Source organism: Penicillium coprophilum (genome assembly GCF_028826855.1).
Source record: "Penicillium coprophilum strain IBT 35676 chromosome Unknown utg000002l_segment0_segment1, whole genome shotgun sequence".
Taxonomy (NCBI): Eukaryota; Fungi; Ascomycota; class Eurotiomycetes; order Eurotiales; family Aspergillaceae; genus Penicillium; species Penicillium coprophilum.
In genome coordinates this window covers 230,343-254,196 of record NW_026622722.1, presented here as the reverse complement: position 1 = coordinate 254,196, position 23,854 = coordinate 230,343, and the positions used below count along the sequence as shown (strand labels likewise).

Below are 23,854 nucleotides of genomic sequence, written 5' to 3'. Positions count from 1 at the left end.
AAATTTAGCCGCAAACGTTATCGGGCCGAGCGCTAAGACCCACGGCATCCCGGTAGCCTAGTAGGGCTCGAACTTTATAGGTGTCTAGGGCTTGATTTTCTCTATGCTGTACTATGTGCGTTAGGATCATAGCGCTATATAGAATTCAGCCCTCTTGTCTTCGCTTTATAGACTGTATGCCTATTTGCGATGTTTTTCAGATGTCAAAATTTGAGCATTCGCCACACTAGGTTTTCCTCTCCCCGATTACTCTCCACTTTCACCACAGGCCGTCTTATGGCCCTTGGGTTCCACCCACAGTGGGGATCTTCTAGAAAAATTGAAATCTCTTCATGGTCCTGTCGGTTGCGTCCGTACTTCACACTCCGTCCAGCCTCCAACCAAGGCACATTTGCTGATCCCCACTCATCCTATAGGGTATCCATCAATGATTTCTATCTCCTGAACTTGTCACATTAATTCATAATGGATGAATTATGACATGCGCCCTACAAATTACCACGGGCGATTATTGGAACCCATGATACATAATTCTCTTATTGATTAATATTGCCAGGCAGTATTCAGACCTACTCTCACATTAATCCGTACAAGGACTAATAATGTATGTCGTTATAAACTTGAAGCGAATCAAATTAGAGTATCAATTCGAGTTTATGAACCGAAGATAGAGATCAGAATCGATTATGTTTTCCAAGCCAGTATACGTCCTTCCTGACTATATAAGTTCTTACGGTATATATTGTATCTCGATGTCTTGTATTTCAATTTGGACTTCAATTTTATGTACTATATAGAAACAGAAGAGAAGCTAGAATCAGTGTACGTGTATGCTCCAAGGCGGTAAGGCAATGTCCAAAGGGTTATCGCTGGACCCTCGGATCGCTACTGCCAAGCCAAACATGAGCAATAAGAACCCTCTCCCCTGTGCCAAGCTGATCGCCAGTCAAGCAAAAGCTTTGACCAACGCCACACTGATGAGATTGACACGGAGTCATAAACGAAATCTACTCCCTAACTGTCATCGCATAAAGTCATGTAGAATTCGCAGGTTTTGGCGCTTGGTATATATTTCTTGCCACGGTCCATATACACATCTCCCCGCTATACGATGCCTCAAAACCACATGCATTTTACCCTTCGCTGTCCCTAGGTTGTATTACTATACTGAATTCTATGCCTTTGCACAATGACAAAGCATTAGTCTGGTATCAACCCTTTCAGCCCACTTCTCGTTCGTAACAATTATGAGATGCATTCTAGTCAGGCTACTTGTTAAAGACGATATCTCTCGTAGGTCATTAATAAATACCTTGACCTCTGCTACGGTTGTTAGAACACTATGTTGATTACAGCAACTAGGCATACTTCACGGGCATTTCAACCTCAAGTCATTCAATATCGGACAGAAAAGCAAGATCAACCATGCATGAAGCTCAATAATGTAAAAACAGGCAAAAGAAGCACCTTTGAAAAGGAAACTTGTGAAAACACTGTAGATATCCGAGGTCCTAACTCGGCTAACTGAAGTTCAACCCTTAATGAACTCCCGAAAAGATGACGTCAATCCCGAAGAGCCAAGCATTGAGGGTCACCTCGCTAAGGACATCACTCCAGGACTCTTGCCAATCACAACAATTTGGAGAATACTTCCCGCTGATTTGGAAGTAGATCGAAAGGGGGGATAACCCGCAATGACGTACAGTATTTAATATCGTCATACTCTTTTGTATGTCTTCATTGATTTTTGGTGTTATATAATCCGCATATGGGCCGTAAAATTGGGTAATTCCCATGCGGAGCCTCATCTGCCATGCGTGCTCGAATTCTTGCAGGTCATACATAAGCAATCATCAAACAATCTCTATCGGCGCTTGGGTTTTCTTCCATTGATTTGGAAGAAGCGCGGCGTCTCGAGGGAATAGATGACTTTCACTTTCAATCAAAATGTCTCGGCACAAGAGCTGGCCGACATCCTACCGAACGGCGTCGCCATCCTCACCCACCGGTATGAACTAGCGTTCGTAAATCGCCGCTTCCGGGAACTCATCCCATACCCCAGCGTCAACTTCTCCGAGTGCTGGCTACGCTCGGTCCACCCAGACGACCATGACCGGGTGTCCGCTGGGTATCGGGAGGTCGCAACCTCCAAACAACCGCTGCGTCTCGAATACCACACCCGTGACCCGAACTCGATTTGGTGTGTTATGACATTGGAACGGCTGAATGATAAAGATGTACAATGCTTTGGACTAGGCGAAGGCGGGGTTTTCATATGTACAATCGCAGATATCACCCCGGAGAAAAGGGCTGAGCTCGTGCAGAAGCAGGCTGCGGAAGAAGCACAAGAACGGAAGAGGCAACAAGAGCGATTCATTGATATGATCAGTCACGAAATTCGCAATCCTCTATCCGCGATAGTACACTGCACCGAGGATATTCAAGAGGCGATCTTCAACAAGAAACCGGAGGAAATCTCGGCTATGGACATCACCGAGGCGACCGAGACTATCAGTCTCTGCATCAGACATCAAAAGAAAATTGTCAATGATGTTCTCACCTTTTCAAAACTCGACGCATCGATGCTGCCGCTGTCACCACGAAAGGTCCAGCCACAGCGACATCTCACCATTCCGATGGCAATCTTCCGACCCGAGCTCCGAAAGCAGAGGATACATTTTGAATACAAGGCCGATGTTTCCTATGCCAAATGCGGCATAGACTGGGTCATGGGAGATCTAGATCGGATGGGCCAGGTTCTGGTCAACATACTCTCCAACGCTATTAAATTCACCGCAAAATCGGAGAGTCAGCGATCGATCCGGGTCTCAGTGGGTGCTTCGCTCGAACGTCCACCTTCATATCCGCCAAATATAGTGTTCTTCGATTCAGGCGAATCAGCGCTCCGCCAAGATGCGACTCACAAGCCCGAGTGGGGAAGTGGCGCAATTGCATATATTATGGTCGCCGTCAAGGATTCGGGTATCGGGGTCACTGAGCAAGCCCAGAAGCGGCTCTTTGAGCGTTTCAACCAAGCAACTCCCAAAACTGAGAGCATCTATGGCGGGTCTGGCCTTGGGCTCAACGTGTGCAGGAAGCTCTGCCACCTCCATGGGGGCGAGATTGGGGTGAGCTCGAAGGAATGTCAAGGAAGTACCTTCGGGTTCTTTTTCAAAGTACGCAGAACAACCAACGAAGGTGGCGAAGTAGATGGAAGTCCCAGTGTGTCTGCTATTGATAAGCTCTGTGTTGATATCCAGTCACTGGGCAACAAAATGCGTGGTGTCGATCAAACGACGCAAGAGCCCCACATCCCGGAATCCCCCCCTGAAGATAGCGTCTTTGCGGCACAGCCAGGTGGCCTGAAGGACGGATACACAGTGGATACCCACAGTATAGCCGGTGAGGTCAAGAACCATGAAATCAAACGGGCGAAGCCAAACCATCCATCCCATCCCAATGACGAGAAACTAACTGGCGACGGTCAACGCATTCTCTTGGTTGAGGATAACATTATCAACAGGCGAATTACATCACGGAAGTTGAACACTCTCGGGTTTGACATATCAGAAGCGAGCAATGGGAAAGAAGCGGTGGATGCGAATCAAAATAAACCATTCGACTGCATTCTCATGGATCAGCAGATGCCTGTTATGGATGGGAACTGTGCCACGAAAGCCATTCGTGATATTGAAAAGGAAAGCGGAGGGCACGTGCCAATCCTGGGTGTCACAGCAAATGTCAGGGAAGAACAGCAACAGGAAATGATGGGCGCTGGAATGGACGATATCATTTACAAACCCTACGGGACTCAAGAGCTCGTGAAAAAGATCAATTACATGGTTTTGAAGCGTGATGCGGCAGGTAAAGGATCGTGAGCGTTTTGCACATTCTGGAAGCATGGGAGATGTGTCCTCGTACCATAGACTGAGAGATAATATACCAACGTGATAAACCCGACTGTACATGTCAAAAATCCCATAACCGCCATCACAACAGATGTCCACCCACAATGAAAGAATCCAGAATCCAGAGACTCAGCTCTACTCCGATACTAATGAAAACACCTCTATGAACGTTCCGTAAAAGTCAATGGACATCCATCCTGTGTCAAAAGTTAGTAGAGTTTAAGAGTTGAGCATTGAGTTGATAGTGGTACTAACCATTGGAAACAGCGTAGCGAAAACTCGAATCTCTTCTGATCTCTCCGTGGCATGGTGCTTCCAGTCGAGCTCCAGTGCCGCTTTCCCAATCATGCCAGCCATAGACAGCGGCACATATTTCCTTGCGAGGCAATCGTGTGGTCCCGCACCGAATACTAGCCAATTCTTAGTCTTGGACTCGGCGTCCCCGGAGATCCAACGCTCGGGATCGAAATTATCGGGATTAGGGTAAACATTCGGATCATGTAAAGCTGGATAACAGGACGGGATAATCATCGAGCCCTTGGGCACGGTATAGCTGGGCGTGACAGGGAAGTTCTTCGTCGCGAGATATGGAACCATGATAACGGGTGGACGGTGGCGCAGGAGCTCTTTGATGACTGCATTGGTGTAGGTGAGCGACTCTAGCATGGGAAGATCGAAAGACCTGTTTTTATCACCACCGCGAGCAGCTAGATTTTCTGCACGCAGTTTATCGAGTACGTCCGGCCGCTGGGCGAGGATTTGAAATAGCCATGTCGTGGCACTGCTCGACGCATCTTGAGAAGCAAAGAGAAAGGTGAATAATGTCTCACCGATTTCCTCATTCGTGAACTCGCGGATCATGTTCGTCGGCTTCTCGATGTCTGTCTCCCCTGCGGCGATTCTTTCGTGGTATCGCTTGGATTCCATCATATGAAGTACCCAATGGTCTACGATACAACTCGGTGTCGCGCCAGTCGCCATGTTTGCTTTGCATGCAGCTGCGCATCTTGCAAACTCTGCATGAACAGCGTCGGCTGTCCGCTTCCCGAGCCAGGGCTTGGTGAATGGAATGTAAATTGACAGAGGCACGTTGACTAACTCGAGCGCGGCTGTAGCAAGGTAGAAATCATCCGCAATCGTCTTGACTGCGGCTTGAGATATATAATCCCCGAAGAATGTGCGGCATGAAAGTGCACAGTTGATCTCGCGAAACATGGTCATGAATTCCCTTGGCTGTCCTTGATTCGCCTTGCTAGTGGCGACAAACTTAGCGAAATAATCGGCCAATACCTTTTTTTGCACAGGCAAGTACGTAGCCATGGCCCTGTTGGTGAAAAGGGGAGTCAGGCCTCTGCGGTACTCGGTGTGATCTTTACCCTGAAGGAAGACCCATGCTTTGTGGCCTAGAATGTCCTTTGCGATCGGCACTATACATGGTTCGGCGTATGTGGGCGACTTGAACACTTTGTGGGCTATGTCTCTATCGGAGGCTAGAACGACAAATCTATAACAGATAGTATCAGTTTTGACAGTATGATAAGTTGATCTAGTCCGGCGAGACGACAACAGACGTGAGCGCGTACTTATGAAAGACAGATACACAGCTAAGTGGCCCACTTGCCCACTGTGCAAGATAACCTTCGAATTTCGGGTGTAGGGCCTGTATGAATGGCCCCATGAGTGGTATCTTGAGTGCAGGCCCTGCTATAGAGCCTTTTCGTATGATGTACATCGCTAGAGATGGGATTAGTATACTCGTATGGCCTTGAAGACTCTGCCTACCTTGATCATAGACTAATACGGCAATCAAAAAAGTCACTGCGTAATGCCATATTGAGAAGCTCTTCAAGGAGGCCAGCAGGTAGCTTTGAAACTGTGAATGGCTGGAAGGCCATTTCTGCGGCAGTTCATCCGCAACGATAGAGATGTTGGCCATATCAAAGGCCATGTTGGTGTCCATGATGATATATGGAAAAGCAAAATTTCAAAAACTGCTTTGAGAAAGACAGACGATATTTACAACATAGAGGGTTTGTAATGGCATGATATACTGCCCAGATATCTGATTATAGATTGTACCCGATTAGGACTAGACTCCGATGCCAAGCAGGGACGAAGTGGAGACTAGTCCTATTTTGATTTAGGCTCGGGACATTATCCTGAGGTCCACATATAACAGAACAGTTGTCTGGGTTCAATATTGAGCCGAGCTTCTGTCAAAACTCAAGGTCGAGACGCTCCAACTCTTCGATTCACATTGTGATCCCCAAAAGCGGTGTAGAGCTCGAATTTGAACGATTCCTAGAGCTAAAATATCCCCCCACCCCCTTTGGATGCCCAACAACACTCTTTCAAAATGCGCCAATCTCTCCGCCGGTCCTGTACGGCATGTGCCAAATCAAAGTCTGCCTGTGATCTCCGCAAACCGCGCTGTTCCCGCTGCATCAAGCGCCATGTCGAGTGCGCCTATGTGAACGAACCCTCGACGGGGCCGGCAACTCCCGGATGGCAGAATGGGGAATCAACGAACCATCTGAGTGGATCCAGCACTTTAACTAACTACAGATTCGGGTCTCTTGATCCTTTTGATTCGTATCCACAGACTAGACTCCCCCGGGAACACGTTCAACGTCTAATATACGGCTGTATGTAGCCTTTCCATGAAGCACTGTCGATGAGACCTTCGCTTACCCATTTAGTCCTTCACAAAATCGCTTTCCAATACTACCCTCTTGACCTTAATGCGACTTCAAATCCGTTTTTGATCTCTTGGTGGCCGTTGGCCCTAGGGGATCCCGCACTATTTCATGTCTCTCTTCAGACAGCATGTCTTGACGAAGAGCTGTTGGCTCAGAAAGGCTTTCAGACCTCTGAACTTCTGATGGCAGATTCGGTGGCTTTACTACGACGCAAGGTTGAATATATGTCACTAGCTGTTCAAGATGGGACTATGAACTCAGTCATTACCTTAGCAACCATCGAGGTGAGATACTATCACAAGCACACTCTTTTCCTGCTGTTTTAATCCGAATCAACCCTGATTATATATGACTCTCAGTTCGGCAAAGGGAACGTAAAAACTGGCCAAATGCATGTCAACGGATTGAAAAAACTGGTCGATATGAGAGGTGGCATCAATGCGGTAAGGCAAACAAGCCCACTCACTGCGAGAATGATCAGTTGGTAAGCCAACCACCCATTTACAAGCCAGAGGACCGCTATTCACATGTCTCAAAGGGTATCGATGCTTATCATGGGTCATCCACAATTCGAGACTCAAGATGACTTCGGTATTGGAGATGGCATCCCTCCAATCCCGGAATGGCAGTTTGACTCGACCGCGCATGACGATAACCTATTTGATCTCAGCACCATTGAAGTAGACTATGCCGTCCGCAATGTTTTCAATCGCCTGCGCAACATGTTCCAGCGAGCACGTGATATACCTTTTCCAGTCACACAACTTCACGACCTTACTTGTTTTGTTATACACCGACTCTTGTTGTCCACCCCAGGTACAATACCCGCGCTCTCACCCATGACGGAATCCATCCGCTGCGGAATAATGCTCTACATGTTCATCGCTCAGGGACCTACGTATTACTCGCATGCTGTCATACTGAATACGATTGTCATTCGATTTATGGAGCACCTCGAGCATCTTGCGTCAACGCCTCGAGTGTATGATTCACTGGATGTCTGGTTTGCTGCGGTCGGCATGGTGGCTTCAGCTGGCACACCTCATCACCTCTGGTTTATGAAGAGGGCACAAGATACAGCTGCTTCTCTACAGCTAGACAACTTTACTGACACCCTGATCCATATCAAGGCTGTCTTGTGGTTGGAGAAACCGCAGAGTGAAGATCTCTTTCGATCTCATTGGGATACTATCTTCAATTGCACGGATCAATCGGTATTATCAGATCTCTCGGTATCAGTCTCATCATACAGCAGTAGCGTGGAATTTATATGAATTCCAGTTCCATACAACTTGACTGTTGGCCGTAACAGGGATCAAATGTGCGTGCACAGAACAATAAGAGTGCGTGTCCAACAAAACCAGCCCCCCTCAAATCACGCCAATTCAGCGCGGGCCTTGAGATCCCTGTGGAAGATATCGAAGTGAGCACGCATCTTCTTCCCAAGCAGAGAAGGGCTCATAATGAACGCAAGGAGACCTTTGAGATCCTCAGACTGCGTGAAAACAGTCGAAGCACCATCATTGGCCGGTTCGATATGGAATTTGTGCAATCCAGCAATGGTAAACACGGGCGGGCCTTGCCAAGAAAACAAGCTCTCAGTGTTCTCCTTTAGCATTGGAAGTCTTCAGCTTAGGTGTCTTATTTTTAAAATCTCGGGAAGAGGTTATATTGTTCTCACCCTGACTTCGGCGACAAACTTGAAATTCTCAATGTTGACCTCAATTTTGTCCCCTGAGGAAAGCTGCTGCGGGGTCTTGGTGGTGTCCTTGAGCTCAATCCCCTTCAGCCATTCCGTATGCCATTCCGGGTATGCTGAGAAATTGAGCAGCTATGGAAGGGTTAGCTGGTCAGCTTGGTTTGCCAAGAATTCAAGCCCAAGGGTTATATACAATGTCGCGCACTTTGGCGGGTGGTGCCGCTATCTCAACCGTGCTTGTGATCATTTTTTGTCGGTTGAATGGTTAAGGGGGTTGGTTGGAGGCATGAGAAAGGGGAGTCAAATAAAAGATGCGATAATATGGGAAGTGCGTGCGTATAGACTACTGCATATCCTTGCTGTATTCATCGTGTCCTCCCCAGCCTCAACATTTGTTGGTCATTGCACCTGTCACATGTTCAGATCATCCCTATGGACACCGAATCAATGTACTTTGGAGAAATAAATGTGAAAATAACATTGTAAAAATTTAAGTCTATTTCATCCAACTTGCAATGAGAGATAGAACAAAGTCCAACTCCAAAATTATATAGTGGTCATGACGTGGTCAATAACAAGGTCATCAAGAATCCTCGATATACACATGACAAGTCATATATACATAACAGGGAAATATATACAGTTTGATATGCTTCAGATAGTGCAGCTGCACGTCTAGATCAAGGCTCAACGCTGATCCTGCTGACACGGCGGCCATGGTTTTGTTCTCTGTCGGCAGCAAGAGTAGAGGCGAACTTACTCTTCGCGCGAAGTTGAGGTCCCTTCCAGTAGAAGATGTAGATTGGAGTCACAACAAGACAGGAAAGACAGGCGAGAATGGTGGTTGCATACTCAACATGCCACTTATTACCGATATTTGTGTACATGGGCGTCGCGTACATGGCCGAAATACCAGCGAGCAGATCACGCGCGAAAGCGTTACCACCGGTCGCGGAAGCAGAGTAGACACCATAGGACGCGACCATGTAATCAACGGAGGATAGGTAAATGGCAAAGTTGGCGATACCGACGCAGCCGGAGAAGATCATGGATCCGATCCAGTGGACGTTCCTTGAGTCGCCGAAGGATGTCCAGGCGAAACCGAATAGACCAATGGGCTCAAGCGGCGCAAGGAAAAGCAGCCACTTGAGACGACGCTCGGGCGGGATGGCAGCATCGCCATGTCTGAGTCGGAGCTTTTGGTCGCGAAGGAACCATGGGAAGTAACTGAAGTAGGCAATGAAGTAGGCGGCGTTGATGGGAATAACTGCCCACGCTTGTGCGAGGGTACCGAAGCCCCATCCTTGCTTGTAGACGATGGCGAAGCTCTCCAGGAAGGTGAAAATCAGGGCATCGGAGAAACCGGACAGAAGAGACAAGCACAGGACGATAGGCTCGCGCAGAAGCATGTAAAATGGACGCGCCCAAATCTTGCCAGCTTCCTTAAGGGAGATACGGGGAGACTTGAGCTCGTTGGGTCCATAGATGTTCGGATCCTCTCCGGTCTTGCGGCGGCGCTTGGCTTCCCGGTCCATGATAATGGTCGAACGACTCTCGGGCATAAAGAAAATGATGAGCTGGGTGACTCCTCCGAAGATCAGCTGGATCCAAAAGAACCACTGCCAATCGAGGTCTAGATATCAAAAATATGTCAGAAGATGCTTCAACTGGCATAGGGTGGAGAAAAGGTGATTTGCTTACATCGCGCAATTGGCCCTCCAATCACACCACCGATACTGGTACCGAGACAAGATGATAGAACGATGAATGCGAGAGGGAATTGTTGCGTCTCGGGCTCATAGATATCTGCAATGAGACCGAGAGTGACACTACCACCAGCAGTAGAGAGACCACCCTGTAATTTGTTAGTTTGCCAAGTTATCAGAACGGCTGATTGTCGACGGAGAAACTAACCAATGCACGAGCTACAACGAGACTGCCCCAATTAGGGGCAAGGGCTGCAGGGAGTTGCCATATGTTGATAAGGAACATGGAGAGCTGGAGGATAGGCCAGCGACCGAATTCCTCGGACCAAGGAGCCCACAGCTCACAGCCGATAGAATAAGTAACCAGGTAAGCCATTTGGCCTGTACGAGCATGTTGCTCGCTAATATGGAAAGCCTCGGAAAGGTTCTTTACAGCCGCAGGGTAGACCGAGGTATTGAAGTTCATAGAAACCTGAACGAATGCGACCGCGCATAGATAGGTCCATTTCTTCCATCGTGGCCAGCAGTATCCTAGGATCTCGTAGCAATCTCCTTCCTTAAGCTCACGTTTTCCGTCAGAGCGTTCGCTCGCTTCGCTCTCCTTCTTCTCAAGCTCGGCGGAGATATCCACGGGAGTAGTAGATTCACTGTCGGTGCCATTGGTAGACGGTCTGACTTCTCTATGAACAGGAGCTTCATCTTGCTCTGGGGGCGACATCCTTGCGTGCGGGGGGGTGTAGCAAAGAGCGTGAGAAAAAATATTTTTGTGGATCTTCTCCAGGTATTATATGTACGGATGAATAGTGTACCTAGCTATGTATGCGCAGACTTTTTCTTACCTCGCACACCACCATGGGCTGAAACCGGATTTATAGTGGATTTATAGTGGATCTACACTGCACTCAGATTAGGGGTGTGGTGGCGGCTATGGCGCACAACGCATAGTTCGATATAGAAAGAATAACGACAGTAACATGTAGACATATCTATTTGTATACTTTGATTATCATAATATTGAGAATTTTGCACTCTACTCACAGTGTTTCTCATGTCTCATGTGTGAATATCTTCAGAAGAAGAAAAGAAAAAAAAAGAAAAACCAATTTTCGATCCCCTGGCATTCCCGACCCACTAAGAGCCTGACGTCAGACGGCTTTCTTCTATTGGCAGCCCATTAACATGTCAGAATTGGGTATATGGAGTGTACGTAGTAGAATTTTCGATTGTTCTGGTTGCCGCCAAGAGAACCAAGGGTATATCTGGTTCCTAGGCAGTCTTGGCTGATGAAATTCGGCACGTGGAAAAGTTGTCGCCTTTGGCCCTATGTCGTAGAATACTCTGAACTCGGTATGGAAAGAGTGCGGAGAGGTATGATGTATGTATGAGGAGAAATATGGGGTGAAATACGGGGTGAAACTGCTATGCAAACAGATGAATTTATAAATAATGCTGTACAAGTATGTTGTACATACTCCCCCTTCTGAGTCAACCCTGCTGCATAAGCAATAATTGTGTACAATATAGCCGGGAGATCTTCAGTCATCAAACCACAGACCTAGAACTCAAGCATTGGATCTTCACTGATCGCCACTCATAAACCTGGTATAAGCGCAGATGCACTAAATTAGTGCACAAGAATGACATCATCTCTCCACCGAGGCAGGTACAAAGTACAACAAATAGACAATATAAAGCACCTTGTACTCTGTGCCTGAAAGAGTGTGTACCAGTATGTTAGATTGTCTCTTACTGCGGACAGTCTTAACTTGAACTCGGGAAAAAGCGATGCCGAGGAAAGGGATAGAGAATGAAAACGAGGAAGACTTCCAACCTTGGAAGGTTTCCCGTGACACATGTGATCAGCACGATAAGGATATGTTCTGAACGCCCGTGCTTGGGAACTTCGCTTCGACAAAATGTACTCCGTACGCAGGGGTAATGAAATCCTCCAATCCAGGGCTCAGTCATCCCCTTACAAATCTCACCCTTTCCTATCATTTATTTGCACTTTGATACACACAATATAGTCAGGTTCTGATGGCGGACCTCGTTCCAGACCCACACAATTTCCACATTCCGCTTCCGCTTCGGTCGCAAACAATCCCCACCATACAAGGAATCTCCACAACAGATTGTGATGAGGATGGCCTTTATCGCTACACATCCAGAAGATAGCTTTGGAATGAAAAGGAACTCGCCGCTATGTCAAGTTTGATTTGGCGAAACTTGTCAAGATCGCGACCCAGGCGATAGGGTCTACGTCCTGCGTCGAAGTGCAGAAGCCTCCAGGGACAAAGTCTTTCTTCTTACGATGAACGATGGCAAGGAAGTAATCGCAACGCTCCCAAATCCTAATGCCGGAACTCAATACTTTGCCACAGGTAGTGAGGTGGCGACGATGAACTATGGGAGGGTTGCTTGGCTTCATGTTGCTGGGCTATATGATCTAATCCTATCTTTAAGTTCGGGTCGTACTCGATATTCCAGCCCCGGTGGTGTACGCTTGGAGCTTCTCTACTGAAGACATTGAAGCCGAGTATATTATAATGAAGAAGAGCCGGGGAGTGGAACTTAGCAAGCTGTGAGATGATATATGTACCGGGTCCTGACACGTTTGGGATCATTCAAAAATTGCTGTTGAGAAAGCACTTCTATCCACTCAGTTTCCTATGTACGGGAGCCTGGTTTATGAAAAGGACCTGTCCAACCCAGTGGGTCGACCTCGGGACTGAAAGGAGCAATGCTGGCTTAGATTTTGTGATGCGTCCATTACGAATCGAACATTTCTCGATGACGGTAGAAATGCTGTCGATGCAGGTCACTAAGGACCTTGTAAGTGTCTCTTTATCCGCTCCTTGGAAGACAATTCTGATGATTTTCTTTCTAGTAGAGGCATGTGCTGACGATTACGTTTCTACTCGTGTTATTTCTTCAAGTCCGTCATCTAGCTCTGATTAGATCTGATGGGTTCGTCCCGAAGGGCCTGTTATCAATCGGACTACCCGAAAACTTTGATGAGCTCAGCGCGGAAGAGCAGCTTGAGGCGAAGAAGCTTCGTGCTGCCCAGTTTCTCTATAAGCTGTATGATATTACGACGATCAAAAAATGCCTTGACATTGCAGCCACATTGCAGTTCAAATATTCACTTGCTGGACAATCACGGGCCTTTCGGGCTTTATCTTCACCGACGATGAACTAGTCGTTCAAAGTATGCTCAAAAAATTACAGGAAAAATGGGTGACTTATATAGGATCGACCGTCTTATGTCCGCTTTCATTCACCGAGGACAAGAAAATGCAAAGGAAGACGAGAAAAAGTGGACCACTGGCGCTGCACTATTGGAGGATTTCTTTGATCAAATTGGTGTATACCGAGGATGGGATGGCTTGGTGAACCGTAGTAGTTATGAACACTACAAAATACGTTTGGAAGAGTGTCAGCATAATTTCTTGAATTCTCAATGGACGAGTGATGAGAGAAGTCAGGAGGAAGCAGTATGGCCATTCAAAGGCAAGCAATCATGCTGATATATTACTAACCTACCTCGGGATGTTTGAGCTGCAAGTGAAATAAGAACAAAGCTACCTCGGTCCGACTTCGGGAGTGATTCGGCAGAGGCAAAGGGACTCTACGTGGAAATTTCACGTGTGTTTGGCCTGTCAATGTCTACACGGATGCCTGATTATGTTCCTGGATCATTGTATTACTCTCCGTTCTTGTTGCGACCATCTCCCCTTGAGAAGAACCAGAGTCTATTTCTCAAAGTTTAGGTCGCATATCCCCCCCCATTGAAAATATCAAAGAACGCATCTCCCTCAACAGTCTCACGCTCAGCAATGAACTTCTCCCACCTCTCTGCGGAAAGTATTGGAGCTGTGAGATAAGGTTCCATCTTATCCAAGCGATTCAAAATCTCGCCAATCCGCGGCAGAACAGAATCAGCTGCCTTGCATTCCATATCAAATAAATCTGCCCGACTAAGCCCCAGATTCTCAACGTACCAACTAAAGTCAGTCTTGATCACACCGACTTCGAACAGAGTAAGCAGATCCGAATCAACTCCGGCATTCACCGCCGCCTCGTATGCCATGCGATGGCCGATGGCTAGGACTATGGGCCGACAATGAGGGAGGATTCGATTGTTAAACGCCTCGCTTCTGTGCCCTTCATTAATACTCCTCTGCAGTGTCAACATCTCTGCAATGTAGCCTTCTTCGTGCTTTGCTATCATCGAATTTGGCTTGGTGGCTTTGGGGATCTGGTATCGACCGAGAAGGATCTCAGTGGCCAGGCCTAGAATGTGTGAGTCGTATTACATGCACATTGTGGAATTCTGGGGACCTCACGAATGCAGAGAACTAAGATTTCTCCTTCTGCTATACCGTTGCAACGATTGAGATCCTACAATGGCTGTCAGTACTTCACCATGGGTGATATTTCAGTTGTTCTCAAATCCACTAACCTCAATTTCCGCGAGCTGATTATGAATAAACACGCCCTGGGCACCACAGCGCTCGAGTAGATCTCCAAAGCTCGTCTGGGTGTATTGCATCACAGCTCCCTTGAAGATAACTGCCAACGCATGTCTGACAGGAAATTCCAGTGAAGTATCACTGAATTGAGCTGTGATCCAGTGTGCAAACGGCTCTAGAACTGTGCTCTGTGCCAGGGCATGCATAATGGGCAGCTGTTGAGTACGGAAGGAAATGATCGGCTTCGGAAATCCTTGAGCGTCAGAAACCATTCGACGGAGGCTATACTTGCCAGCTATAAGCGTGGCACTCCTCAAAGATGGTACAGCGGCCAGGCTTAAAGCCAGTGTTCCAAATCCTAGCCGGTTGATTGCTGTCAGGAATTGAGATCGCATGTTGGCGGGCTTTTTGGGACTGCCTAACATCGCCGTTGATGATAGGCAGACTTGGTCAAACGAGGTGATGGCGTGGTCGAGAGTCCTTCCACAGGCAATGGAGGGGAGTGTTCTAAACGTCTTTAGTTGGAGTTGAAATACTTAGGCTTGCTCTTCTCTTCCACGCACGTTGATTTTACCCCTTTGCACATCTCCTTCCCATCCCCAAGTGCAACTATAAAGGGGCGAATCCCTCTATCGTCTTCTCCAACCATGAGACGTGCGAATACGATAGCAATGCGAGGGATTCCTGCTATGGGCATTGACGGGGGCATAAATCTGGAGATATTAGTATAGTATCCCTTCTGCTGTCATTTTGTTTCGACGTACTTTGCTGCCCCGGGCGTAGGACTGTGAAGAACGAAACTACCATCGGACTGTAAGGTTGCAGTGGTTTCAAGGTTCTTGGCATCGCAGCCATGGTCAATCTCGTTGAGCATAAAGCAAGCACTGTACAATGATAAGTGGGCCGATTCCCTAAGATATTATTGCTGAATTCATACGAAACATCAAAGCTCAAGATTTTCTCCATCACTGGTCGCAAATCTGGCCTCTTCATGGCATAAGGGCCAATTGTGCCTGCCACCAGGTTATATTGAATTGTAAAAAGAAGGTGAGCCACGATATCCCGGATGACTATAGCATCCATATGGGATTGCCAGAACTTCGGGGTGAGAGAGAGGATGTCATCAATAGTGAGCCCTATGATCATGTTAATTCCCTTCGAGTAGCTTCATGCTGTTTCACTGACCATGATGTCTGCCGATTGCTCTGGCTCGGTGGTAAGAACGCTCTAGGCTTTCATGTCCTGAAGCTTCATACCCTTCTGATCGAAAAAGAGAAGTTGATAAGAGCTGGAGACTAGGTTCTGTTTGGGGTGGCATTATATATGACGGAGGTAAATAATCCCAAGGATCAAATGATACAAAATCTAGATATTTAGCCGTGATGTAACAATTTATATACTTTGAATGCAACCGATGATCTCATATGCCTATATTCCATCTTCCTGGATATGCACCTCACCTAGATTCCCAATTCATGGGAACCCTAATTTTTGCCTCTATTCCTAGCAAGGAACTACGCACTGCCTCTCTGCAACATGGTGGCACCGCATGTAATCTACCCAATCATTATATATCCCGCTCATCCATCATATGGAGTGGGTTTTCTACAGGAATTGTGTCTCGTTTTGGAAATGCCTATGGTCTACTAGCCCATCGAATAATTTTATGTGAGAGCTAGCCTTGGGCCGTGACTGATTTGTATATGGCATTAAGATGAATGAATGAGTTAAGTCCTTGATCGGATAAGACCCGTATTTACACGTCGAGGTACTCGGAATGGGAATGGGATTTTGTGACTGGTACGTACTCGTAATTGATATCAAGTTGTAAGTCAAATATTACCCCCGGTCCTAGTTTGCAGTAGCACAAATGCGCAGTATTATATTCCATAGCGGTGAATATAAACTTTGTCAATGTTCACAAAGAATGCAGGTGGAGACCTGTTGATATGGATCCTATCGTGCATTGGTCGATCAAGCGGGCTGCTTTACCCAGCACAAAACAAAATATTCTCATCTCGGCTGCAACAATGTGGGTTGCTTCATCGGATCGACGTATTGAATTTAACACTGGTTAGATTACGGCTTGGAGTATCCTGGTGAGTCACGCCACACCTTACTTTTCAGGAGTTACAAGGCACGGAATAAGCTGGAATGACATGCCTCACATTTGAGGTGGAAGGATTGCCGTAGTACTACCCGTACGAACTGGAAAGGCTTTTGCTTAAGACTTAGCTCGGAACAGATACAGTAAACACTTCGTTCAGTTACAAGAATCAACTAGTCTAAAGTTTGGTCAGGTAGGGATTTGAGATAGACAAGAACCACAATAGTAGTCCATCGCTCCAATCCACACCGATGGAACTATTAGGGCTGGGCTTTAGCATACCTTGTTCGAGAAATGCTGATAGTGATAGACAAAACAATCTCTCACTTTTTATGAAAGTGGGTTATTGTCTTGTTTCTAGTGACCAGATACGCGGACCTGAGCCTCCCGCCAATGGCCACGACAGATTTTTGATATCTATCACGCCAATAATGGGATAATCTATGACCAGTAGGAGTTTTATCAAGATGGGTACAGCCGGAGTCTTCCCAGACCCCGGGGGTCCGGCAGCCTGTTACCGCCAGTGTACCACTTCGCACTTTACTATAGTTGATTTTCAACCATTTGCTAGCTGATTATCCGAACGTCAAACTACTAGCCTTATGCCCAGCAAAAGCCCGGTTGGCGCGGTAGTGGTCAAAACCTGCCGAATGACCCGTTCAACAAAGAAAACGCGCTAAAGCCTTAGCGGTGAAGCTGTAACCGAGCGACTGAATGTAGACTTGTTCAACCACTCTGTGCGCAATACAATAATCATGTGAATGTATAGGCGCTACGGCCTGTTGAGGGTGTTGATACACCCCTCCGAGCTAGCTAGCCAGTTTTGCTTCAAGCAGGGCTCGTAGGAGACAGCTGTCTCGGATAGGATTGGTCTCTGAAGTTTGTCTGTTAAGGCTGGTTGTTGAAGCTGGCTGGTCAAGTCTTCTCATTAAACAGTGCACTTTCCAGAGTAAAAAAGAAGTTTCTTCAGCAGCGTAAGCAGAGCGCAAATATTTGAATGAATTCTGATGACAGAGAAGATGATAATATTCTCTATCTAGAAGCAAGACTGAGAGAGAGAGAGAGGGAAGAGAAAGCAAATATAATGAGACCCTATTTATACTGCCAAACATGATGGCATATCATGCATGTTTGATCTATATGCCTGGATACCTATGACATCCGACAGCCTTTGACACAATTTGCTATGCTGGGTCGGCTCATATGGTCGACTGGTGTCACTCATCTTATGATGAGGGAGCCAAGATGGTCACCACTATCCCTCACCCCAAAGCCTTGAAGTGTTTTGCAACAAGGGCGGACGACTTTACTTTTGATGGCCCTAATGGCAGGGTCACATATCCTGCTAGACAGGAAGATGCTGCGCGCATTTCCAATATTTTGAAATGGGCAGTGGAGAACCTTCGATCCCTCCAGGTGCCCACTGTACGAACGGTTGTTGGGAACGATGCTGCGATTGAAGCTATCATTCAATCTGCTGAGGGGGGTGTCAGCTTCGAGAAAATTGTTGTCAAACACACTGCATTGGAATAAACAGCACCGACTTGCAACTATATGTTCACTTTCCATGATAATATGAAGGCTTTTCTGGAAACCTTGCTTCTAGGATGAAATAACAGTTTTTTCCTTTCTCAATACTCAGGACACGAGCCCAAGATAGCGAATTTGATGCAAAACCAACTTAGATTGGAAGATAAATAAAGAAAATACTTGGCAAGGCTACAAATGATCGGTTTAAGGGTCATGAAGGGATCTATCTGTAGAATAAAGCCTATCACTACCAGCCTTCTTGGGGGCGTTTTTATATAAATCATAATTTACTATTATACAGCCACATCTGCTGGAACTAGTGATTCGCTCAGCGCTAATATGAGATACAGTGCTCAGTTCTGGGTTTTCTTCACGCATATACTGTAAATTTGTCGCTTTTTTCCCATTGACTCAAATGGAAAGGGCCTTATACTACTAGCTATACAACTAGCGCTATGCCGTTGATTTCCAACAACGCAACATTGAACGTGAAGCATAGGTCGGGTCGTGACTATTGCATCGATACCCAGTCGGCATCTGATTTACCCTAGTTTATTTGGGAGTGAAACAATAAAGCGAGACAACAAAAACTTACTCTTTATGCTAGAAAAGCAACCGAGTTTCAAATCGATCCAGACGACCCAGCAAATCCTTCACCGGCAAAAAACCATCGAATTCTTTAATAGAAAAGACGACATCCAACTGGCTAAACTGAAATTATGGGGGGCGCACAAATTTGGTATCACTGATAGTTCTGTGTTGGTTGCTGCAATTACCTTCCGGCTCACTTTTGGTTGGCATTTACAATTGGGACTTGGGGTTTGTTTGGAGTGCTAGAAAATAAATCGACAGTAGCAGCCCAGGTTTGACTTACAAAGTCCGGCTTGCGCATTCAAGTAGTCTGGGTAAATATAGAGAGGTTATAAACTAGAATCGAGGCAAAGTTAAGTAATCATTCAATCTCTTTGGGCCCTGACAATAAATTGCAGTGCGACAGGGACGACTATACAGCTCTGTTCACGTGCTACGTCTGTAGATTGAGATTAAAGCAATTCAGGTCTATTTATACCACTTTTCGGGTCATATTTGCATGTAGCTGCATGCCAACGAGCATAATTCGTAGAAGCGTATTGTCTGCGAGCTTTTACTCTTCTTCTGTGTCTTCTTCCGTAAATGTCTGACGTGTACCTATTGAAATGAATGACTGTGTTGACCTCGCAAATCAATACTAGCCCCGAGATAGAGCTGAGTTCTGGTAGCTCGTCTTCTCTTAGACAATAGAACTTTTTATTGGTGGTATTGGTGGTTTTGAAGTTTATCTTCGTGGAGACCTTATTGAGATCGCATATCACCACTGTCGTTTGCTCCTAGTCTGTCTCGTCCTAGTTCCACATTTCATAGTTCTTTCTCTGCTCAATGTACTTGCTACCCCTCGATTCTGCTATCTATCTCGAGATCTGTCTCACATTAGAGCTCTCTGCACCCGACAAAGAGCCATAGGAATCCATCTCATTGATTGCATCAATCCTCGTGGCTCTCACTTGGCATCTCAGTCGAACAGGCAAATCAATTTCCGAACTGTCACACACACACACATACACCTCGACTTCTCAAACTTGGGCTACATTGTCAAATCATCTAAGCAGTCATGAAACTTGAAGCAGGTAATCAATGAAATCCTTTCTATCCCCATGAAGCCACATATGCTAATGCTATTCCTACAAATGGCATAGATGAAAACGTCGTCGACGCTAGTCATAGCCCGATTCCAGATACAATCTCTCTCGCGGATGCTCGACAGGAGGCTGACACAAGGTCAGCTATCGTGTTTACTACATATCATACCTTAAACAATATCCTCCAGCATCATGAGGCAACAATTCATCGGCGATGGTTAAAGAAGGGTCGCCATCAAAAGCTCAAGATCCTGTTGGGTGCTTGGCCCAACATGCCAGCAATACATCACCCCGATTTGGAAGCTTTCTTCGGCCGAGATCCAGCTCTCAGATCTCGGAATACATACCTATGACCGCAAATCAATCAGCACGACCTGTTACAGACAAATATCCTGCTGTTGCTTCTAAATGCAAGAGGCCGATATCCTCCCTCCAATTTTGCCGCTATGGACTACGATACTACGCACGTGGGCCGAGTCACTGATGCCATTCAAGTCGTCTTTCTGGACCACCACGTGATGATCATGAGCGGCTTCACTGAGAATACCAAGAATTATGGAAATATTGTGGGCTTGGATGAGTACTCAGATACCTTCGGATGGATGGGTAGCAACGAGATATATCCTCCTGGGGAGGGCCTCCTTATACTGGAAATCCAGGCAGGGATTTTGAAGTTTCTCTACCAATGCTGTACCCAAATCTTGCACGATATTTCTGAATCAGATCTGATGAGCGACTCCCTCCCGCTGTCGCCAGAGCCGCCCCTTTACCCCGAAAGTGAGACGAGCGGGTTCGAGTCCTTGAGCGTGATGGCTTCAGAAGCACCTTACCGCGTCCCAGCACAACTCAATCTTATTCTTGTTGAGTCACTTCTCAGTGCAAGGGCCTCTGCTGCGGAAGACCATCTATGGGATTTACGCGAGGATCCTGACTATTTTTCCAGAACGCTTCTTGAGGCCAAGGACCATTACCAGGAGGCTTTGAAGGACAGTAATAGCAGCTTGCACCCCTCTTTGAGCCGTGATCTATCAGAAAGCCTATGGGCACAAGTCATTTCCTATGCCTTATCAAAGGCATACATTGAGCTGGAGTTGTTCACTGAGCTCAGCAGGCAAGCTAGGAACTTGGTATTGCTGCAACGGCAGTATGCTAGCGATGTGGATCCCTCAAAGGATCTACCGGATGAGTACAAAGAGGCACTTCTCAGATTTCGTTATTACCTTGGTCGTGGGGCGGAAGCGCCATTGTCCAGTCTTAAATCTGCAATTGTGGCCTCGCCCCCTTTACGGAGATACTTTTCTCGTCAACCATCACCCGACTCTAACTTGACAGATACCTATCGCGCTTCTCGGAAACTACTCATGAAGGATAAAAGTGCGCAGCAACTCTTACAGCTCCTTTACGTACTTTGTGAAGACAGCAATGCTCTCAGGGTCATCGGAATGTCCCACGTGACGGACTCAATTGAACGACTGCTTCAATCGGACAAGAAGGCGCAGCAACTGCTCTCTTCATATCTCACGACAGTCTTTGGTGACATCTCTATCATTTCTCAGTGTTTAAAACAATTGAACTCATATTACCCATGGGCCCGAGGCTTTGATGTTGAGACTCTTGAGCATGAGAATGAATTTGAAAAGGATTATGCAGAGAGAACAAAGTCATGGGACCTTATCATTGCCACAATTCACAATCAAAGTGTCTCGGGCCAAGCTGCGAGTCTCGGTGAACCTTCAGGTGACAAGTTCTTCTATCCCGTTGAAAAGCGCCGTACCAAAAAGATTGCGGATGCACTCCGGCGCGCAGAGCACAATTTGGATGATTTTTGGGCTTATCTTGATAACAAAATGTCAAACAAAGCCGACTATTTAAGTGACACGGCTTCACGAAGCCTCCTCTCCCAGTCACGGAACTTACTCCGTACTCCAGAGTGGATTGAAGAAGAAGACTCTTCGACTGGGAGAGGAGGCTTGGCACAACACGAATCGACCGGTTCGATACCAGGCCCAGAAGCTCTGTACCATCATTCTTCTGTGGTGAATTCATTCGAGCCAGCCCCACGAAAACAAAAGATCAAGACAAGAGGGCAACCAAATCCATATGTTCCTATCCCGGAAATGGAAACCTCTATTCAAGCCAATGATCCAGATTCTCAGCCCACCTTCTTTCTTGATCCACGAGCTCTCAAGGTCTTCCAGACTCTGTTTTTTAGCCCTGGTATGAAATCTCCGCCGGGCGAAGTCTCCTGGTGTGACTTTGTGTATGCTATGACCTCGGTGGGCTTTACAGCTATAAAGCTGTACGGTTCGGTCTGGCAGTTTCAGCAAAGTAAGCTGGAAGTTCACCAGAAAATCAACTTCCACGAACCTCACCCAGAGAGCAAGTTGACCTACAGAAATGCCCGTTTGTGCGGCCGCAGGCTGAAAAGAGCGTTTGGTTGGCATGGAGAAATGTTTGCTTTGACCCAGAAGTGTGTAAGAAGTGAGTGAGAAGTGAGTAAGATCTGAGTGAGAGAGACTTATCACTGAGGCGGTCATTCGACTATTGAGATAGTCTTTAGGATGGGGATGAAAGTGGATATGACTTGAATTAATCATCTATCATGTACAAATACGAAAATGAATTGAGAAATCACAAAGATTGCGAACAAAGATATGAATGAAGACGCACATAGAAATGACAATAAAACGATTTTAGAGATTTCACATCTCTTAGACCTGTAAGATATATATATTACCAAAGGCAACAATATCTCAATAAGTTTAAAACCCCTGGTCGGAGCTGATGGCCTATTCTGAGCTGCTTGGGTGTATTACATGGACTTTATTCCCTGTTCTAGTGACCTAGATCTATATTAAGTCCCGAGGAAGATTCACGTCCCCATTGAGCGGGGGGTTTCGCGCCGTTCGCGGGTTGTGAGAGACTGTTCCATATCAAAGAGATCAGACTGAAGGGCCATTTAATAGGTGGCAGACTTGGGTGTTACTTTTGCTATGACTCATTGACAATGAGGGATCAACCAAGCTCCCAGCAGGCCTTTCAGGCCTGGTCCTTAAGCCCACCGGGCTCTAGACGGGGGCTAGCAGGGCCCAATAAGCACCAAGCAATACAAAAATTCTAAGAAACGTGACTTTTGTGACTTTTAAGTTGCATTTTGATTAGATCACACTTCTAGCTTTTGGTCTAAGTTAATATTCTACTTTTTTAACTGATGTATTAGTCTAGGATTTGGTTTACAATTAGCGTATACACTTATAAGGTAGATGTCACTGTAAGATTTGATTTAATTTCTATATGATTAGTATGATCAGTAAAAGGGCTAGGATGCGGCGATTATAAGATCCTGGTTGAGCCACCTACATGAGCTACAGTAGGGGCCGTATGAGCTATCCACGAATTGGCTGTGGGTTGGGCCTTGGGCCCGCAAAGCTCTCGAGCGTGTGGGCCGTCTAGCCTACAAGCTAGACTTACCTCCTTCGTGGTCCATCCACCCAGTCATAAGCGTGGAACACCTCGAACCTAACCCACCCGGCGAGGACCTATGGCAAAGAACACCAGAACCAGCATAGCTACCACCTATCGGTCTAGACTCAGTGCAATCTATCTTAGACAAAAGAACCAGAAACGTCGGCCGACCACGAGTAGACGGTACAAGAGCAACCAAAACGGAGTACCGCGTACGCTACACTGGGCGTGGTCCAGTAAGCGACGTATAGGTCGACGCTAGGTAGGAACGTTACCACGACGTTTTTGAGGCCTATAAGAGGAGGGCACAAACACCTTAATCATAGCTTAGTTAGAAAAACTCCACGCTATACTTAATATCACTATCCTTACTTTATATGACCTCGTTTTATCTTCCTATATAACTCTCACATTATCTTAACTCTTACCTGATTCACGTACTATTATTCTTATATCCTCTTTCTAACACCTATATTTACCTTACCCTATTTTATAAACTTTCACTTTCTTCTTACCTTACTTCTACGTTACACCTCAATTACCTCGTACACTTCTAACTCTTTCACTCTCACTTTAATCACTAAATTGACTC

At 46.4% G+C, this 23,854-nt stretch overlaps 10 protein-coding genes across 10 annotated transcripts; 6 read left to right on the top strand and 4 right to left on the bottom strand.

The window, feature by feature from the left end:
- Positions 1-1,925: 1,925 nt before the first annotated feature.
- Positions 1,926-3,878, top strand: N7500_002149 (PAS domain-containing hybrid sensor histidine kinase/response regulator; the record flags this gene model as incomplete). Its single annotated transcript, XM_056673295.1, has 1 exon — positions 1,926-3,878. The coding sequence occupies one exon, from the start codon at positions 1,926-1,928 to the stop codon at positions 3,876-3,878; it is 1,953 nt and encodes a 650-aa protein (XP_056533820.1).
- Positions 3,879-4,069: 191 nt separating this feature from the next.
- N7500_002148 (Cytochrome P450) lies at positions 4,070-5,868 on the bottom strand (the record flags this gene model as incomplete). The annotated part of the gene is made up of 4 exons (XM_056673294.1): positions 4,070-4,105; positions 4,164-5,412; positions 5,492-5,642; positions 5,691-5,868. The coding sequence occupies 4 exons, from the start codon at positions 5,866-5,868 to the stop codon at positions 4,070-4,072; spliced, it is 1,614 nt and encodes a 537-aa protein (XP_056533819.1).
- Positions 5,869-6,264: 396 nt separating this feature from the next.
- On the top strand, positions 6,265-7,881 carry N7500_002147 (Zn(II)2Cys6 transcription factor; the record flags this gene model as incomplete). The annotated part of the gene is made up of 4 exons (XM_056673293.1): positions 6,265-6,553; positions 6,608-6,891; positions 6,967-7,091; positions 7,146-7,881. The coding sequence occupies 4 exons, from the start codon at positions 6,265-6,267 to the stop codon at positions 7,879-7,881; spliced, it is 1,434 nt and encodes a 477-aa protein (XP_056533818.1).
- A 101-nt stretch (positions 7,882-7,982) lies between these two features.
- Positions 7,983-8,553, bottom strand: N7500_002146 (SRPBCC domain-containing protein; the record flags this gene model as incomplete). The annotated part of the gene is made up of 3 exons (XM_056673292.1): positions 7,983-8,216; positions 8,289-8,438; positions 8,500-8,553. The coding sequence occupies 3 exons, from the start codon at positions 8,551-8,553 to the stop codon at positions 7,983-7,985; spliced, it is 438 nt and encodes a 145-aa protein (XP_056533817.1).
- Positions 8,554-8,986: 433 nt separating this feature from the next.
- On the bottom strand, positions 8,987-10,730 carry N7500_002145 (Major facilitator superfamily domain general substrate transporter; the record flags this gene model as incomplete). The annotated part of the gene is made up of 3 exons (XM_056673291.1): positions 8,987-9,939; positions 10,008-10,161; positions 10,221-10,730. 3 exons carry the CDS (start codon positions 10,728-10,730, stop codon positions 8,987-8,989), a joined length of 1,617 nt encoding a protein of 538 aa, XP_056533816.1.
- Positions 10,731-11,928: 1,198 nt separating this feature from the next.
- N7500_002144 (uncharacterized protein) lies at positions 11,929-12,597 on the top strand (the record flags this gene model as incomplete). The annotated part of the gene is made up of 4 exons (XM_056673290.1): positions 11,929-11,937; positions 12,069-12,216; positions 12,247-12,396; positions 12,476-12,597. 4 exons carry the CDS (start codon positions 11,929-11,931, stop codon positions 12,595-12,597), a joined length of 429 nt encoding a protein of 142 aa, XP_056533815.1.
- A 205-nt stretch (positions 12,598-12,802) lies between these two features.
- N7500_002143 (Aminoglycoside phosphotransferase) lies at positions 12,803-13,211 on the top strand (the record flags this gene model as incomplete). Its single annotated transcript, XM_056673289.1, has 2 exons — positions 12,803-12,844; positions 12,903-13,211. The coding sequence occupies 2 exons, from the start codon at positions 12,803-12,805 to the stop codon at positions 13,209-13,211; spliced, it is 351 nt and encodes a 116-aa protein (XP_056533814.1).
- Positions 13,212-13,778: 567 nt separating this feature from the next.
- N7500_002142 (uncharacterized protein) lies at positions 13,779-15,802 on the bottom strand (the record flags this gene model as incomplete). Its single annotated transcript, XM_056673288.1, has 7 exons — positions 13,779-14,305; positions 14,359-14,413; positions 14,475-14,991; positions 15,048-15,197; positions 15,249-15,368; positions 15,422-15,620; positions 15,670-15,802. The coding sequence occupies 7 exons, from the start codon at positions 15,800-15,802 to the stop codon at positions 13,779-13,781; spliced, it is 1,701 nt and encodes a 566-aa protein (XP_056533813.1).
- A 2,034-nt stretch (positions 15,803-17,836) lies between these two features.
- N7500_002141 (uncharacterized protein) lies at positions 17,837-18,124 on the top strand (the record flags this gene model as incomplete). Its single annotated transcript, XM_056673287.1, has 1 exon — positions 17,837-18,124. The coding sequence occupies one exon, from the start codon at positions 17,837-17,839 to the stop codon at positions 18,122-18,124; it is 288 nt and encodes a 95-aa protein (XP_056533812.1).
- Positions 18,125-20,243: 2,119 nt separating this feature from the next.
- On the top strand, positions 20,244-22,286 carry N7500_002140 (uncharacterized protein; the record flags this gene model as incomplete). The annotated part of the gene is made up of 1 exon (XM_056673286.1): positions 20,244-22,286. One exon carries the CDS (start codon positions 20,244-20,246, stop codon positions 22,284-22,286), a length of 2,043 nt encoding a protein of 680 aa, XP_056533811.1.
- Positions 22,287-23,854: the final 1,568 nt, after the last annotated feature.